We start from the raw sequence: 18,549 nt of genomic DNA, 5'->3' as shown, positions 1-18,549 counted from the left end.
ACATGTCCACTTAGGGGTGTACTCACTTTTGTTGCCAACGGTTTAGACATTAATGGCTGTGTGTTGAGTTATTTTGAGGGGACAGCAAATTTACACTGTTATACTGGCTGTACACTCACTACTTTACATTGTAGTAAAGTGTAATTTCTTCAGTGTTGTCACATGAAGATATAATAAAATGTTTACAAAAATGAGGGGTGTACTCACTTTTGTGGGATACTGTAGGTCCTTAGTTTATCCCACAGACTGTGTATGTAATAAGGTACATAGGTCCTTAGTTTCTCCCACAGGTTGCATATGTAACTAGGTGGATTGCGGATACATTCCAGTATATGTGTAACAAGCCCAGACAAGTCCCTGTTATTAACCCTCACTTAGCCTGTCTGCTGTCCTGTAACTGATTAGACTCTTTATAGTGACGCTTGGTGAGCTGTGTGGGCAATAGGGGCTAAAGAGGCAGCAGTACAGATATAGAACGTAGAATACGGCTGGTAAACAAAACACAGTGATGTAACTAAGTTTAGATACATGTCATGAGTGCCAGCAGCAATACTGAGGTTCAGGATGTCACTGCTGGGTCATGTGTCAGACACATAAACACAAACACTGCAACAGATGACAGATATTTATATGACGTGTGTTATCGCTCCATCTGTGGGAGTTGCTTATTTATTAAGTGCTTTCGGCTGTTGAAATTTAGACAGATACAAAAACATGATCAAACCACTGTATGACTAACAATAATACAGACTGTGTGTGTAATAAGGTACATAGGTCCTTAGTTTGTCTCTCTCTCTCTCTCTCCCCCTCAGTCTCTCTCTCTCCCCCTCAGTCTCTCTCTCTCCCCCTCAGTCTCTCTCTCTCCCCCTCAGTCTCTCTCTCTCTCTCTCCCCCTCAGTCTCTCTCTCCCCCCCTCAGTCTGTCTCTCTCCCTCAGTCTCAGTCTGTCTCTCTCCCTCAGTCTCAGTCTGTCTCTCTCCCTCCCTCAGTCTCAGTCTGTCTCTCTCTCTCCCTCAGTCTCAGTCTGTCTCTCTCTCCCTCAGTCAGTCTGTCTCTCTCTCTCCCTCAGTCTCAGTCTGTCTCTCTCTCTCCCTCAGTCTCAGTCTGTCTCTCTCTCTCCCTCAGTCTCAGTCTGTCTCTCTCTCTCCCTCAGTCTCAGTCTGTCTCTCTCTCTCCCTCAGTCTCAGTCTGTCTCTCTCTCTCCCTCAGTCTCAGTCTGTCTCTCTCTCTCCCTCAGTCTCAGTCTGTCTCTCTCTCTCCCTCAGTCTCAGTCTGTCTCTCTCTCTCCCTCAGTCTCAGTCTGTCTCTCTCTCTCCCTCAGTCTCAGTCTGTCTCTCTCTCTCCCTCAGTCTCAGTCTGTCTCTCTCTCTCCCTCAGTCTCAGTCTGTCTCTCTCTCTCCCTCAGTCTCAGTCTGTCTCTCTCTCTCCCTCAGTCTCAGTCTGTCTCTCTCTCTCCCTCAGTCTCAGTCTGTCTCTCTCTCTCCCTCAGTCTCAGTCTGTCTCTCTCTCTCCCTCAGTCTCAGTCTGTCTCTCTCTCTCCCTCAGTCTCAGTCTGTCTCTCTCTCTCCCTCAGTCTCAGTCTGTCTCTCTCTCTCCCTCAGTCTCAGTCTGTCTCTCTCTCTCCCTCAGTCTCAGTCTGTCTCTCTCTCTCCCTCAGTCAGAGTCTGTCTCTCTCTCTCCCTCAGTCAGTCTGTCTCTCTCTCTCCCTCAGTCAGTCTGTCTCTCTCTCTCCCTCAGTCAGTCTGTCTCTCTCTCTCCCTCAGTCAGTCTGTCTCTCTCTCTCCCTCAGTCAGTCTGTCTCTCTCTCTCCCTCAGTCAGTCTGTCTCTCTCTCTCCCTCAGTCAGTCTGTCTCTCTCTCTCCCTCAGTCAGTCTGTCTCTCTCTCTCCCTCAGTCAGTCTGTCTCTCTCTCTCCCTCAGTCAGTCTGTCTCTCTCTCTCCCTCAGTCAGTCTGTCTCTCTCTCTCCCTCAGTCAGTCTGTCTCTCTCTCTCCCTCAGTCAGTCTGTCTCTCTCCCTCAGTCAGTCTGTCTCTCTCTCTCCCTCAGTCAGTCTGTCTCTCTCTCTCCCTCAGTCAGTCTGTCTCTCTCTCTCCCTCAGTCAGTCTGTCTCTCTCTCTCCCTCAGTCAGTCTGTCTCTCTCTCTCCCTCAGTCAGTCTGTCTCTCTCTCTCCCTCAGTCAGTCTGTCTCTCTCTCTCCCTCAGTCAGTCTGTCTCTCTCTCTCCCTCAGTCAGTCTGTCTCTCTCTCTCCCTCAGTCAGTCTGTCTCTCTCTCTCCCTCAGTCAGTCTGTCTCTCTCTCTCCCTCAGTCAGTCTGTCTCTCTCTCTCCCTCAGTCAGTCTGTCTCTCTCTCTCCCTCAGTCAGTCTGTCTCTCTCTCTCCCTCAGTCAGTCTGTCTCTCTCTCTCCCTCAGTCAGTCTGTCTCTCTCTCTCCCTCAGTCAGTCTGTCTCTCTCTCTCCCTCAGTCAGTCTGTCTCTCTCTCTCTCCCTCAGTCAGTCTGTCTCTCTCTCTCCCTCAGTCAGTCTGTCTCTCTCTCTCCCTCAGTCAGTCTGTCTCTCTCTCTCCCTCAGTCTCAGTCTGTCTCTCTCTCTCCCTCAGTCTCAGTCTGTCTCTCTCTCTCCCTCAGTCTCAGTCTGTCTCTCTCTCCCTCAGTCTCAGTCTGTCTCTCTCTCCCTCAGTCTCAGTCTGTCTCTCTCTCCCTCAGTCTCAGTCTGTCTCTCTCTCCCTCAGTCTCAGTCTGTCTCTCTCTCTCCCTCAGTCAGTCTGTCTCTCTCTCTCCCTCAGTCAGTCTGTCTCTCTCTCTCCCTCAGTCAGTCTGTCTCTCTCTCTCCCTCAGTCAGTCTGTCTCTCTCTCTCCCTCAGTCAGTCTGTCTCTCTCTCTCTCTCTCTCCCTCAGTCTCAGTCTGTCTCTCTCTCTCCCTCAGTCAGTCTGTCTCTCTCTCTCCCTCAGTCAGTCTGTCTCTCTCTCTCCCTCAGTCAGTCTGTCTCTCTCTCTCCCTCAGTCAGTCTGTCTCTCTCTCTCCCTCAGTCAGTCTGTCTCTCTCTCTCCCTCAGTCAGTCTGTCTCTCTCTCTCCCTCAGTCAGTCTGTCTCTCTCTCTCCCTCAGTCAGTCTGTCTCTCCCTCAGTCAGTCTGTCTCTCTCTCTCCCTCAGTCAGTCTGTCTCTCTCTCTCCCTCAGTCTCAGTCTGTCTCTCTCTCTCCCTCAGTCAGTCTGTCTCTCTCTCTCCCTCAGTCTGTCTCTCTCTCCCTCAGTCTCAGTCTGTCTCTCTCTCTCCCTCAGTCTCAGTCTGTCTCTCTCTCCCTCAGTCAGTCTGTCTCTCTCAGTCTCTCAGTGACCAGGATGTTCCCTATTATTATGGTTCTCTGAATGTCCAGGCTGGGTGCTCTCACCTCTGGGGGAAGGTAGGGCGGGTTATTGCTCTTGCTGCTCCGTCCTCTGCCTTTCTTGCCCTTGGTGCCGGCTCTCCCTCTGGTTGCCCCGCTGGCTCCTGGCCCGAAAAGCTCAAACACCCGCGGCTCCATTCCACCGGCCCTACGGCCTGTTCCTCCTGCCTGACACGGTGCGCCCAGCGCGGGCATCGGGCTGCGGAGAGCTCCCTGCCTATGTCTGGCTGTCCTCTCCGCCCTTCACAGCTCCCCGGCACCCGCTTCCCAGCAACAGTCCCGGCTAAGTACTAAGGACAATCCGCTAAACAACTCGAACCGCCCAGGCCCCGACACGCCCCCTAGCGCTGACAATCTAACCAATCCGCCGCCAGCATTGTGTAACCCCCGCCCACTGCCTGCGCTTTCTGGTCACGCCCACTAACAAACCCGGTGACAAGTACTGAGCTGTCAGTAGTTTTATCTTTGGGTTCCGCCCAGATTTCACAAAAACACGCCTACTATGACACGGCTACCAAATCATAGTAAAGTTGAGGTTGGATCACGCCCACAAACCGGGCTTTGGAAGAACAACAAATAGTTTCTGCCACGCCCTCAAACTAGTGTTTACCCGAGATTGCATCAGGTGCCGCACGGCATGCTGGGACTTGTAGTAGGTATTACACTGAAGTTGCATCAGAAAGCGCAGAGCATGCGCTGTCTCTGTTACGTATTACGACCCAATAAGCCTTATTGGGTCGTAACACGTTACATAGGCCACACCTCCCGGCTGTCACATATTTCCACGTAATTTAGCCCCTCCTTAAACATTTGCTGTCGCCATGGAGACTTGTCGGAAACTCGTCATTCAGGCTGGCAACGGAAGTGACGCACTCGATTTGAATCGGGAAACCCGGGGAGTGTCGATAACTTTCATACTCAGTTTTATACTGACTGTATGTGGTGGTAGGTACAGGAGGGACTCAATGACCGAGGGACTTAGGGGCAGTTAGTGTGAGCTGGGGGAATGGGAGTGAGTGGGGCAATTAGTGTGAGCTGGGGGAATGGGAGTGAGTGGGGCAATTAGTGTGAGCTGGGGGAATGGGAGTGAGTGGGGCAATTAGTGTGAGCTGGGGGAATGGGAGTGAGTGGGGCAATTAGTGTGAGCTGGGGGGGGGGAATGGGAGTGAGGGGGCAATTAGTGTGAGCTGGGGGGGGGGAATGGGAGTGAGGGGGCAATTAGTGTGAGCTGGGGGGGGTATGGGAGTGAGGGGGCAATTAGTGTGAGCTGGGGGGGAATGGGAGTGAGGGGGCAATTAGTGTGAGCTGGGGGGGGGGGGAATGGGAGTGAGGGGGCAATTAGTGTGAGCTGGGGGGGAATGGGAGTGAGGGGGCAATTAGTGTGAGCTGGGGGGGGGGGGGAATGGGAGTGAGGGGGCAATTAGTGTGAGCTGGGGGGGGGAATGGGAGTGAGGGGGCAATTAGTGTGAGCTGGGGGGGAATGGGAGTGAGGGGGGCAATTAGTGTGAGCTGGGGGGGAATGGGAGTGAGGGGGCAATTAGTGTGAGCTGGGGGGGAATGGGAGTGAGGGGGCAGTTAGTGTGAGCTGGGGGAATGGGAGTGAGGGGGCAGTTAGTGTGAGCTGGGGGAATGGGAGTGAGGGGGCAGTTAGTGTGAGCTGGGGGGGGAATGGGAGTGAGGGGGCAGTTAGTGTGAGCTGGGGGGGGAATGGGAGTGAGGGGGCAGTTAGTGTGAGCTGGGGGGGGAATGGCAGTGAGGGGGCAGTTAGTGTGAGCTGGGGGGAATGGGAGTGAGTGGGGCAATTAGTGTGAGCTGGGGGGGGGATGGGAGTGAGGGGGCAATTAGTGTGAGCTGGGGGGGGGGGAATGGGAGTGAGGGGGCAATTAGTGTGAGCTGGGGGGGGGGGAATGGCAGTGAGGGGGCAGTAAGTGTGAGCTGGGGGGGGAATGGGAGTGAGGGGGCAGTAAGTCTGAGCTGGGGGGGGAATGGGAGTGAGGGGGCAGTTAGTGTGAGCTGGGGGGAATGGGAGTGAGTGGGGCAATTAGTGTGAGCTGGGGGGGGATGGGAGTGAGGGGGCAATTAGTGTGAGCTGGGGGGGGGGGGGAATGGGAGTGAGGGGGCAATTAGTGTGAGCTGGGGGGGGAATGGCAGTGAGGGGGCAGTAAGTCTGAGCTGGGGGGGGAATGGCAGTGAGGGGGCAGTAAGTGTGAGCTGAGGGGGAATGGGAGTGAGGGGGCAGTTAGTGTGAGCTGGGGTGGGAATGGGAGTGAGGGGGCAGTAAGTGTGAGGGCAGTTAGTGTGAGCTGGGGGGAATGGGAGTGAGGGGGCAGTAAGTGTGAGCTGAGGGGGAATGGGAGTGAGGGGGCAGTAAGTGTGAGCTGGGGGGGAGTGAGGGGGCAGTTAGTGTGAGCTGGGGGGGAGTGAGGGGGCAGTTAGTGTGAGCTGGGGGGGGGGGGAGTGAGGGGGCAGTTAGTGTGAGCTGGGGGGGGGGAGTGAGGGGGCAGTTAGTGTGAGCTGGGGGGGGGGGAGTGAGGGGGCAGTTAGTGTGAGCTGGGGGGGGAGTGAGGGGGCAGTTAGTGTGAGCTGGGGGGGGGAGTGAGGGGGCAGTTAGTGTGAGCTGGGGGGGGGAGTGAGGGGGCAGTTAGTGTGAGCTGGGGGGGGAGTGAGGGGGCAGTTAGTGTGAGCTGGGGGGGGAGTGAGGGGGCAGTTAGTGTGAGCTGGGGGGGGAGTGAGGGGGCAGTTAGTGTGAGCTGGGGGGGGGGGGTGAGGGGGCAGTTAGTGTGAGCTGGGGGGGGGGAGTGAGGGGGCAGTTAGTGTGAGCTGGGGGGGGAGTGAGGGGGCAGTTAGTGTGAGCTGGGGGGGGGAGTGAGGGGGCAGTTAGTGTGAGCTGGGGGGGGGAGTGAGGGGGCAGTTAGTGTGAGCTGGGGGGGGAGTGAGGGGGCAGTTAGTGTGAGCTGGGGGGGAGTGAGGGGGCAGTTAGTGTGAGCTGGGGGGGGAGTGAGGGGGCAGTTAGTGTGAGCTGGGGGGGGAGTGAGGGGGCAGTTAGTGTGAGCTGGGGGGGGAGTGAGGGGGCAGTTAGTGTGAGCTGGGGGGGGAGTGAGGGGGCAGTTAGTGTGAGCTGGGGGGGGAGTGAGGGGGAAGTTAGTGTGAGCTGGGGGGGAATGGGAGTGAGGGGGCAGTTAGTGTGAGCTTGGGGGATTGGGAGTGAGGGGGAATGGGAGTGAGGGGGCAGTTAGTGTGAGCTGGGGGAATGGGAGTGAAGGGGCAGTTAGTGTGATCTGGGGGGAATGGGAGTGAGGGGGCAGTTAGTGTGAGCTGGGGGGGGGGGGAGTGAGGGGGCAGTTAGTGTGATCTGGGGGGAAATGGGAGTGAGGGGGCAGTTAGTGTGAGCTGGGGGGAAATGGGAGTGAGGGGGCAGTTAGTGTGATTTGGGGGGGAAATGGGAGTGAGGGGGCAGTTAGTGTGATTTGGGGGGGGGAATGGGAGTGAGGGGGCAGTAAGTGTGAGCTGGGGGGGGATGGGAGTGAGGGGGCAGTAAGTGTGAGGGCAGTTAGTGTGAGCTGGGGGGAATGGGAGTGAGGGGGCAGTAAGTGTGAGCTGGGGGGGAATGGGAGTGAGGGGGCAGTAAGTGTGAGCTGGGGGGGGAGTGAGGGGGCAGTTAGTGTGAGCTGGGGGGGGAGTGAGGGGGCAGTTAGTGTGAGCTGGGGGGGGAGTGAGGGGGCAGTTAGTGTGAGCTGGGGGGGAGTGAGGGGGCAGTTAGTGTGAGCTGGGGGGGAGTGAGGGGGCAGTTAGTGTGAGCTGGGGGGGGGAGTGAGGGGGCAGTTAGTGTGAGCTGGGGGGGGAGTGAGGGGGCAGTTAGTGTGAGCTGGGGGGGGAGTGAGGGGGCAGTTAGTGTGAGCTGGGGGGGAGTGAGGGGGCAGTTAGTGTGAGCTGGGGGGGGAGTGAGGGGGCAGTTAGTGTGAGCTGGGGGGAATGGGAGTGAGGGGGCAGTTAGTGTGAGCTGGGGGGGAATGGGAGTGAGGGGGCAGTTAGTGTGAGCTGGGGGGGAATGGGAGTGAGGGGACAGTTAGTGTGAGCTGAGGGGGAATGGGAGTGAGGGGGCAGTTAGTGTGAGCTGAGGGGGAATGGGAGTGAGGGGGCAGTTAGTGTGAGCTGAGGGGGAATGGGAGTGAGGGGGCAGTTAGAGTGTGAGCTGAGGGGGAATGGGAGTGAGGGGGCAGTTAGAGTGTGAGCTGGGGGTGAATAGGAGTGAGGGGGCAGTTAGTGTGTGAGCTGGGAGTGAATAGGAGTGAGGGGGCAGTTAGTGTGTGAGCTGGGAGTGAATAGGAGTGAGGGGGCAGTTAGTGTGTGAGCTGGGGGTGAATAGGAGTGAGGGGGCAGTTAGTGTGTGAGCTGGGGGTGAATAGGAGTGAGGGGGCAGTTAGTGTGTGAGCTGGGGGTGAATAGGAGTGAGGGGGCAGTTAGTGTGTGAGCTGGGGGTGAATGGGAGTGAGGGGGCAGTTAGTGTGTGAGCTGGGGGTGAATAGGAGTGAGGGGGCAGTTAGTGTGTGAGCTGGGGGTGAATAGGAGTGAGGGGGCAGTTAGTGTGTGAGCTGGGGGTGAATAGGAGTGAGGGGGCAGTTAGTGTGTGAGCTGGGGGTGAATAGGAGTGAGGGGGCAGTTAGTGTGTGAGCTGGGGGTGAATAGGAGTGAGGGGGCAGTTAGTGTGTGAGCTGGGGGTGAATAGGAGTGAGGGGGCAGTTAGTGTGTGAGCTGGGGGTGAATAGGAGTGAGGGGGCAGTTAGTGTGTGAGCTGGGGGTGAATAGGAGTGAGGGGGCAGTTAGTGTGTGAGCTGGGGGTGAATAGGAGTGAGGGGGCAGTTAGTGTTATGAGGGGAGGGCATGCTGACCTGGGGGAAAATGCGTGACTGTAGTTAGGTGCTGAGCATTATCTGAGAAAGCAATGTGTAAGGGCAGGTGGAAATGCAAGAGGGTGAACTGAGTGTGCGCAGGATATAGAAAGTGGAGCACATTGGGGAAACTATTATTATGGTTTGAGTGAATCTCCCAAGGGGTTTGAGTGGAACTTTTATTATTGGGTTCTGTAACCCTTTTGCTCTTTGGGTTCTCTAACCCAGGGGTCAGCAACCTTGGGCCCCTATATGTTTTGGAACTACATTTTCCATAATGCTGATACACTCTTTAGGTTGTCTGAGCATCATGGGAAATGTAGTTCCAAAACATCTGGGGCCCCAAGGTTGCTGACCCCTGCTGTAACCCTTTTGCTCTTTGGGGGTCTCTAACCCTTTTTGCTCTTTGGGTTAGTTTGGGCTCTCACTGCTTTTCTTACTGTTCGATTCCTTTCTCAGAGCATGGAACAGAAAGTGTCAGAAGAGCCCCCAAGGAGAACACGCGGCACAAACCTTGCACAACACCGACGCTGCTCACAGGATGGGCGTGTGGTGTCTGTGGTTTTCCCAGGACTAGTGACCCGGGACAGTTGCTGTCTTTTCACCTGTGAGCTGCTCAAGCATATTCTGCATCAGAGACATCAACTGCCGCTGCCCTATGAGCAGCTTGTATCGTTCAGTAGGAAACAGCAGGTGAGATTCCTGCTGACGGGCTCACTCGCTGTCACTTGTGTGCCTTGTCACTGTCACTTGTGTGCCTTGTCACTGTCACTTGTGTGCCCTTTCCAGCCTTGTACTTAGGTTTTTGGTTTTAATCTTCAGTGATATTCAGCAAGGCATAGAGGCAGTGTTGTTATACCAACTGCTCTGAAATAGTTAACGTTTATGGCAAATGAGAGTGAGAATATTATAATTGAATACATAATCTACATAGTTTAGTATGAGGATGTTTGTACTGTAGAAAAACTGATTTTTTGAGATTTGTTCATACAATAATTTGTGTCTGATCTTAGAGTGAGAAGAGTTATAGGAAAGCACTTAACAGTTCTTGTACAAACAGTGACGTTTCCAGCCTACTGGCCCTTAATCATGCCTACTAATTATACCTGTGTGAACCCTTTACAAATCTTAAACTTAACCCTTTCTATACCAAAAAATTCTTATTTTCTATTCTTGAGCACAATTCAGTGGTCCATTTGTTATCGTAAGAATCACACTATTATACATTGTTGCAACCTTCAATAATACAATTTCTTTTTACAGTGCATTTCAAATGAATAACTTCTTTGTCCACTTTACACGTTTGTTATCAGAAAATGATTCTATAAAAATGCTGACAAATGTCGTCCAACTCTCTATTTAAACCTTTTGGTTGCAATGTGTCCAATAGGCTTCTTTTTGCTTTAGTATTAATTCTCTATCTCCTCCTCTTCCCCATTGTGCATAAGCTGCCTATGATTTGCTGGCGTAACTGGCTGATATGTCCTACATTTAACAGCACCAGTATCGGAGCATTTTGTTAATCACTGCACCTGATATTGGATTCATATTGGGGCAATCTTCCCCCATTTTTCTTGTCAGTTATCCTATGTAGAATTTTGAACAAGGACATTTTAAAAGATAGACTACATATGATGATTCATGATTCACAGCTATATTACTCTCTGATTTTAAAACCCCTTCCTGTCATTGGATGAACAAATTAATTCCCTTTAATAATGGCACTACACTAATAAAGCAGTTCAAACAAAGATACGATCCTGTGCTTTTTTAGTGCTATAACATCTCTCATTTCCTTTCCTTCATTCTTTGGTACCAGTTCTGTATGTTTGTTATTTCTTCTCTGGATAACCTCTTTTTACAAAACTCTGTCCCATTTCTCTCACGTGCCGAGGCATAAGATTTTTATCAGCAACAATTCTTTTGATTCTTAACATTTTACTACTAGGTAAGGCATTTTTTTAACACATCATTGTTCCTATCCGTGCTTTTTCTGTATAAATCAATGCACAATTTATAGACCTTTTGTGTGTAAAAACAATCAACAAAAAAACAAGTCGCTTCCAGTCCTGCCACTGACCTATTCAATTGTTGTACAAATGTTTGCAATGAGGTCACGTCCCCCCACAATGTTTTGTGTAATGAAACCACTTTCCATTTGAAATAAACTATCAAGGTGTTTAGTTTGTAGCATGGGCTTGTATGGTAGACCTAGGGGTTTTCTGTATGGCAAGCGGTTTATATTCTGACACCACTTGGTATAATTAGGTCAGTTTAACCAGGCTTAAGTATAAAGAGAGGATGAGAACTCTCGGAAGAACTTGAGCCATCATTGAGTGGATGTTGCTGTAGAAAGGCCATGTCATTGGGCGGGGACACGTGTGTGTCACTTGTTCTGGTCCGTCTGGTGATGAGCGTTTGTGACCAGAGCATCTGGTTGGTTGGGTAATGAATGGAAATATGTACATACTTATATTTATGGTTTCTTTGAAAAATAATAATTTTACGTACGTACGTACGTATTGTCAGTATATTTATAAGAATCTTAGCAGTACTCTCCAAATAATATTTTGAGTATATGGCAGGGTTATAACTTAAAGGGACACTGTACCCAAATTTTTTCTTTCATGATTCAGATAGAACATAAAATTTTAAGCAACTTTCTAATTTACTTCTATTATCAAATGTTCTTTATTCTCTTGGTATGTTTATTTGAAATGCAAAAATGTAAGTTTAGATGCCGGCCCATTTTTGGTGAACAACCTGGGTTGTCTTTGCTGATTGGTGGATAAATTCATCCACCAATTAAAAAGTGCTGTACAGAGTTCTGAACCAAGAAAAAAAGCTTAGATGCCTTTTTCAAATAAAGATAGAAATAGAACGAAGAAAAATTGATAATAGGAGTAAATTTAGAAAGTTGCTTAAAATTGCATGCTCTATCTGAATCACGAAAGAAAAAATTTGGGTTCAGTGTCCCTTTAATATATTTAACAATCTTTCTTTAAACTAAACCCACAATCAAATATGCATATACTAAGACAATAAAATTAATATAAATTCCTGAATTCTTTATTATTAGTTAATATCTATGAACACATTTGAAATATATTTATGGGAACCAGAATATGAATCAATATTATACGCGTTTAAAAACTATTAAAATATGCTATGCAGAGTTCATACACGTTTACCTTTATTCACAATAGCCTTTCATTCAGAGTTGCATTTAAAATATCACAGTGAGACTTAAAGGATTACTTTCTGTTATAATTTTTAAGCTAAACAACTAACATATTAAAGTTAATAAACATTAATTAAAACCTACTGACCTATATTTTCTCCAAAACGAAGTTTCATAACGTTCTAAAAGTTATATCTTTTATTCGCCGATGATGTCACGTTATCCTGCCCACTATTTTCAGCACTGAGTGTTCAAAATACTTAAACCAATAACTTTGTGTTTAATGCGCCATTTTGAAACCTAGGTATTGTAAACTGATTGGTACAGAGCAAAGGAGTGGGTTTGGAAAACAATTAAATTTGCAGACAAGATTTCTGATATACGGTAGAGATATGTTAATGAAATGCTATTGATAAAAAGCGTATTTGGGGTAGTTAGTAACAGGCATAGAAAATATTTACTTACAGTGGCCCTTTAAGATAGCAGCTACTAACATTCAGCAATACAATTAACAGTGCTAAGTTAAACAATAGTACAATATACACTTCTATTAAAACATCAGAAATTGTATATATTTGTGCCAATAGCCAAACTCTGAATTATAACTCTATATTTGCACAGATAAAACAATTTAGCATTAAGGATATATTTTTAACAATACATAGACTATGAATATGAGCTAAAATACAAACAGCTCTTTACATTTATTTACTACAGCAATCTTTTAATACATTACCAAGATGAACACCAATCGATATCCAGTATTTCTTAATAGGAACAATCTCACCTCAGAATACAAAAAATGGGGATATCCGCATATGGAGCATACAAATAGCTGTTTGCTTTATAATAACTGTAGCAGTTATTTTCCTTCAGGGTTAGCCAACAGCAGCCTATTTTTCCCTCCATTCTTGGGGTTAAATCATCTGATCTCACCCCTCCCCTTTTTTTGATCAGTACCCATCATTGTCGGGATTGGCCCTTTGAAACTGAATATGGATTGGTTCATCTGGGAATGCATGTTGTCAGGGAGATGCATCCCTGCAACAGCCAATCGTCTCTTGGCTGTAATACCTGCATCGCAACACCGGATTTTGTACATCGGGGCAGCATGACAACAACACAGCAATACATTTCACCATCCAACATTTTTAACAATTCAATATTTCTATGAAGTGGTTATGGTCATTAGACCATAACTTCCTGCATCATTTACTCACAATATTAATTATAGATGGGGCAGCATCATATCATTTTTCTGATTATTTTAATATAAAACACCATGTGTCTTTAACATTATATTAAAGCAATTTATACTGCTAATTATTCTGAAATTAATTTATAAATCTGTTTTATATATATATATATATATATATATATATTCATACAAATACAGCATGTTTCTAACAAATTCTGAATGCATGAATTTTGTCTATGGTCCATCTGAAATAAAAATAAGTGTTGATTAATCATTTCTTTTTAGGTCCACAAATATTCTTAAAAACGAAGAGGCTAATAAATTTTATTCTATATCTTTTTTTTTTTTTTTTTTTTTTTTCTCTTTTTTTCTCTTTTTTTCTCCTTTTTTTTTCTCTCTTTTTTTTTTTTTTTAACTACCCGCCACCCTTATCACTATTTAAACCCCTAAGCGTGCTCTTAATTTCCGGTATTAATAATTATTAATACCGGAAATTAAGAGCACGCTTAGGGGTTTAAATAGTGATAAGGGTGGCGGATAGTTAGATTGTTTGTTGGAGGATTAGAAGCAGACCCATTGAGAAAGGTGCCAGAGGCGCACCGAAACGTCTGGGGGTATTTGTGTATTGAACACTGTCATTTGTGTATAATAAAGAAACATTTCTACAAGACCTGTGAGTGCAGCTTTATTTTACTCGCATGGAGTGAATATTGTCTGTCTGTCTGTCTGTCTGTCTTTTACCTGTACCCTGACAGTATCCCATTTCTCCATTCTAAATGTTTTGTGTGGGTCTTATTTTTATGTATATTTCCCAATGCTTATTAAAGGGACACTGAACCCAAATTTTTTCTTCCGTGATTCAGATAGAGCGTGAAATTTTAAGCTACTTTCTAATTTACTCCTATTTTCACATTTTCTTCATTCTCTTGGTATCTTTATTTGAAATGCAAGAATGTAAGTTTAGATGCCTGCCCATTTTTGGTGAACTACCTGGGTTGTTCTTGCTGATTGGTAGATACATTCATCCACCAATAAAAAGTGCTGTCCAGAGTTCTGAACCAAAAATGCCTCAATGCATTTTTCAAATAAAGACAGCAAGAAAATGAAGAAAATTTGATAATAGGAGTAAATTAGAAAGTTGCTTAAAATTGCTGCTTTATCTGAATCGCGAAAGAAAAAAAATTGGGTTGAGTGTCCCTTTAAATATGTATTTCATAAGTGAGATCTAAGCTTCTTGTTTTCCCCTCTCACTATGCCTGGCACATCTACCCTAACCTCTTCCCTTCTTGTCTTTCCAGGTCAGTGAGGATGCAGGAAGGAGACACCCCAAGGCAGAGGATTTAGATGCCCGGCGCTGCCAGCGTACCATCTCAGAGCTAGAGGAGCTCTTGCATGAGCTGGAAATACTTTTTACTCTTACACAAGTTCCTCGGGTGCTGCTTCTTTTGGGGGGAAACCCACTGAACCCCAAAGAGCTGTATGAGATAAATATGGAGGGTGTGCAGGTGGGCAATGGCGATCAGAGCCTGCGCACTCGCCCTTGCCTACGTCAGTTGTTCCACTCAATCTTTGTAGCAGACCCATTTAGTGACCTGCAGTCCTCTCCCCTCATGTGCTTGGTGCTGATGGTGCAGGCGCACAGAGACTGTGGCACAAACTGGTTCCGACCCAAACTAAACTATAAGGTGCCAAGTAGGGGCCACACATTAGCAGTAAAACTCTCCTGTGGTGAGGCTGAGACAGTTGACCAGAAGAAAGATGACTATATTTGGTTCCAGGCCCCCATAACTATCAAAGGATTTCAGAATTGAACCTTTAAAACTCTCCATATCTGACCCCGGGGTAACGTGCGTTTTCCCTAAAATGCCACTTACGTAGCAAAAGTATAATTTATCTGATGGAGACATAACAGAGCTGATCCCCCAGTTGGTCTCTGCCAGCGATTTATCCTATCGCTGAATACAGGAACAGCTGCCAAGGAGGTGCAGACGGCAGACAAAAACACTATGGTCTTCTATGGGAAATCCTTTACATACGATATTGTGCTTAATTTTAAATGAGGACAATTGTTGCCTATATTGTAGGCTGTGTAATGATTTTTATTGTTTTATCTTTTTAAATGAATTTACAGCGAGAGGAGCGTAAGTGGTAAAGCTTTATTTCCGGTCATAGCTCGGTGTCTGCTTCACCGTCACTGAGGCCCCCACATGCCTGGGCCACCAAGGGCAGACACAACCAGATTCATTTTATTGTCTTCTGGAAATTCTTTAGGATAGAGAGAAATCCTAACTGTTAAATAAGTGGTGCTGAGAAGTGGCCTTGTTTCTATAGACCCAGGATCATTTAGATTTCATCCGCAGCATCTCCTGGTGGTTTGCTGTCTGGTGGGCTTTTGTTCTCTGGGGTATATAGTTAAGCTAATGCCCTTTCTACTATAATAATATGCAGCTTCTGGACTGCAGAGGGGCGGGGGTGTGATCCAGGTTCTTACACCGTTGCTTGAAATGATGTAACAGTAATTTATTTATATTCTTACACAAAACAGCCCTGGCGTGTAAGTGGAGTTTCCTTTTGGGCATTGTACATAAAAAGAAAAACCCAATCTTCTACCTCCTAAACATAGTTATTGGTGACCATTGATGTTTAAAGAGAACGCCATTCTATCTACAGGAACTGGGCTTCCATTACTCACCATGCACCATGGCGGTAATTAATTAGCTGTAGTTAACCTAAATTATGGTGACGATTGTCAGATATTGCAGAATGTGACCAGCATCTTGTCTATGTAATGAATTACTGGTCTCTACTGTTACGTAGTTTTAGCGCATTATAAAAAGGATTGACTGCTTCAGGGGTTAAGCTATGTCTGGTATTACAAGTGAGTCGAGCGATACACATCATGTGACTCTAGTCCTGTATTGTCACTTGTCAACAAGAGTCTTTATGAACTGCAAACTGACTTCACTAGTGTTAAACAAATACTAAAACCTTAAAGGGACACTGAACCTAAATGTTTTTCTTTCGTGATTCAGATAGAGCAGCAACTTTCTAATTTACTCCTATTATCAATTTTCTTCATTCTCTTGCTATCTTTATTTGAAAATCAAGAATGTAAGTTTAGATGCCGGCCCATTTTTGGTGAACAACCTGGGTTGTTCTTGCTGATTGGTGGATAAATTCACCCACCCATAAACAAGTGCTGTCCAGGGTCCTAAACAAAAAAATTAATGGCTCCTTAGCTTAGATGCCTTCTTTTTCAAATAAAGAGAACAAAGAAAATGTGATAATAGGAGTAAATTAGAACGTTGCTTAAAATTGCTGCTCTGTCTGAATCACGAAAGAATAAAATTGGGTTCAGTGTCCCTTTAAGGCCCAAAGGAGCGGTGCTGGTGTTGTCTGCCCTCGCACGACCTGTATCCTATCCCAAATAGTGTACCTGGCCCAGCCGGGGACTGTAAAGGACTTTACAACATGCAGTGTTAGTCACGGTCTATAATACACTGGTACAGCATGATCTAGGTGAGCTTCCTCTTTTGTCTTGTAACCCAGACAGATACACAAGCCCTATTGTCACCCTCGTGTGAGGCGAATAGCTATGGTTCTTGTGATCGGGGTCACTAAACTCACATTTTGTTTTTATGAGAGCAGCAACTTTCTAATTTACTTCTATTATCATTTTTTCTTCGTTCTCTTGCTACCTTTATTTAAAAAGCAGGAAAGTGATGTATAGGAGCCGGCCATTTTTGGTTGAGAACCTGGGTTATGCTTGCTTATTGGTGGGTAAATGTCAGCCTCCAATAAGCGAGCGCTATCCATGGGCTGGCTGCTAAGATTTACATTCCTGCTTTTAAAATATAGCAAGAGAATGAAGAAAAATTGACAATAGGAGTAAATTAGAAAGTTGCTTAAAATGTCAGCTCTGTTTGAATCGTGAAAGAAAAAAAATGTGGGTTCAGTGTCCCTTTAACAGTACAGATGAGCTGTCTATATATTATGTAGCTTTCATGAGGCTGCTGCTCCCAGTGTTTAGTAAATATAAAGTATGAGCTGAGGTTGCTGTGAGTTTGTCTGTTCGGCCTTATACAATGAGCAGAACAGCCGCCTATAACACCAGACCCTTTCTGGCGCCTTGTGGAAGCATTGCACCATGGGATGGCTGTTCATTCACTCCTCTGCAGGGAATGTAAAGTTTTATCATGAGAATAAATTATTTTTTTACCAACTTGCTCCTGAAATCTGTTTGGGGTGGAATGTATAATCTTGTGCATGCGGTTTCCTCTGGGGACAGATCTATAGTAGAGGGAGTTACGCCGCTAATGGTGTGATACGCTTACTAGTTACAAACGGTTTCTTGATCATGCAAGCGCCACTCGCACTATGGGAGATGGTCTGGGTACCAAGTAGCTTTAATTTCAAAATAAAGAGTTTTGGGAAACAAAAGGTTACATTAAAGAACACATTTAGATTTTTATATAAAGTAGTAAAGGATCATTAAATAAGTAGACTTGCATCTACAAGTGCATGATAAAAAGACAACGCAATATCACTTTTTTTTTTATTTGAAAATTTACTCCAATTGGCTGGTCCCCTGTATCATGTGACAGCCATCAGCCAATGAGACTCATACACTGTGGACTCTTGCACATGCTCAGTAGGGGCTGGTGCCTCAAGAAGAGTGCGTATAAAGAGAGAACTTGATAATGGAAATAAAAGTCTCATTTAACTACTGTTCTATCTGAATCCTGAAAGTTTCACTTTGACTTTAGTCCCCCTTTAAGTTATGTGTAACTAAACGACTTTGCAATATAATTTTATTATATTTTCCCTCTTTTCATGTAATTTAGCTCTGAAATAGTGTTTTTTTTATACCTGCTGACTTGTTAAGGCTATAACCCTGCAAATGTACATCATACTACCATGATGATTGTTGTCTGCTGACCATGCTACACAGTAACTACCTTATCAGTGCAGGAGCTCATTTGTATGTGAGCAGTAAAGTGGTCTGCGTATGTCGTCCTTGGCGCATATCATCATCACAACATTATAGCTTATTTCCAGATAGTCAGGGGAGCCAGTTACTAAAGCATTCCATGTTAAATATAGGGGGGAAAAGCTGCATTTATTTCTAGCAATTCCTTATTATTCCAGCACTGGTGCAGCCTTGAGTACAGTAGACAATAACCATTTGTATTGGGCCCTTTAATAAAAAATAGTGCATGTGAAAAGTCTGGAGATCTGTGATCTAAACAATACCTCCATAAAGCTGTCTTCACCCTCTGTTACCATTAACAAAGCTACTCCCTACTGTCATACAGGCTCACTAAATGGTGATATTTACTATTGACCCACCTAGTGACATAAGTATTATGTGATGACTGGCATTGAGTTGCCATAATACTCTAACCAGAATGACAGAACGACACCTGCTATTAGTGATACTATTGACCCACCTAGTGACATTAGTATTATGTGATGACTGGCAGTGAGTTGCCATAATACCCTCTAACCAGAATGACAGAACGACACCTGCTATTAGTTATATTTACTATTGACCCACCTAGTGACATTAGTATTATGTGACTGGCGGTGAGTTGCCATAATACTCTCTAACCAGAATGACAGAGCGACACCTGCTATTAGTGATATTTACTATTGACCCGCCTAGTGACATTAGTATTATATGATGACTGGCATTGAGTTGCCATAATACCCTCTAACCAGAATGACAGAACGACACCTGCTATTAGTGATACTATTGACTCACCTAGTGACATTAGTATTATATGATGACTGGCATTGAGTTGCCATAATACTCTCTAACCAGAATGACAGAGCGACACCTGCTATTAGTGATATTTACTATTGACCCGCCTAGTGACAATAGTATTATATGATGACTGG

The 18,549-nt window shown here is 46.3% G+C and overlaps 2 protein-coding genes across 2 annotated transcripts in view; one reads left to right on the top strand and one right to left on the bottom strand.

The window, feature by feature from the left end:
• The window catches only part of GTPBP2 (GTP binding protein 2), a 198,691-nt gene extending 195,004 nt beyond the window's left edge, over positions 1-3,687 (bottom strand). Inside the window, exon 1 of the mRNA XM_053712754.1 lies at positions 3,387-3,687. Coding sequence (XP_053568729.1) covers positions 3,387-3,575 — 189 coding nt within the window. The 5' untranslated portion in view covers positions 3,576-3,687. The remainder of the gene's footprint in view (positions 1-3,386) is intronic.
• A 484-nt stretch (positions 3,688-4,171) lies between these two features.
• On the top strand, positions 4,172-16,870 carry MAD2L1BP (MAD2L1 binding protein). The gene is made up of 3 exons (XM_053709385.1): positions 4,172-4,325; positions 8,729-8,962; positions 13,947-16,870. The coding sequence occupies exons 2-3, from the start codon at positions 8,732-8,734 to the stop codon at positions 14,457-14,459; spliced, it is 744 nt and encodes a 247-aa protein (XP_053565360.1). The 5' UTR covers positions 4,172-4,325; positions 8,729-8,731; the 3' UTR covers positions 14,460-16,870.
• Positions 16,871-18,549: the final 1,679 nt, after the last annotated feature.

This window comes from Bombina bombina, chromosome 4 (genome assembly GCF_027579735.1).
Source record: "Bombina bombina isolate aBomBom1 chromosome 4, aBomBom1.pri, whole genome shotgun sequence".
NCBI classification, from domain to species: Eukaryota; Metazoa; Chordata; class Amphibia; order Anura; family Bombinatoridae; genus Bombina; species Bombina bombina.
This window is presented reverse-complemented; position numbering and strand designations above follow the sequence as displayed.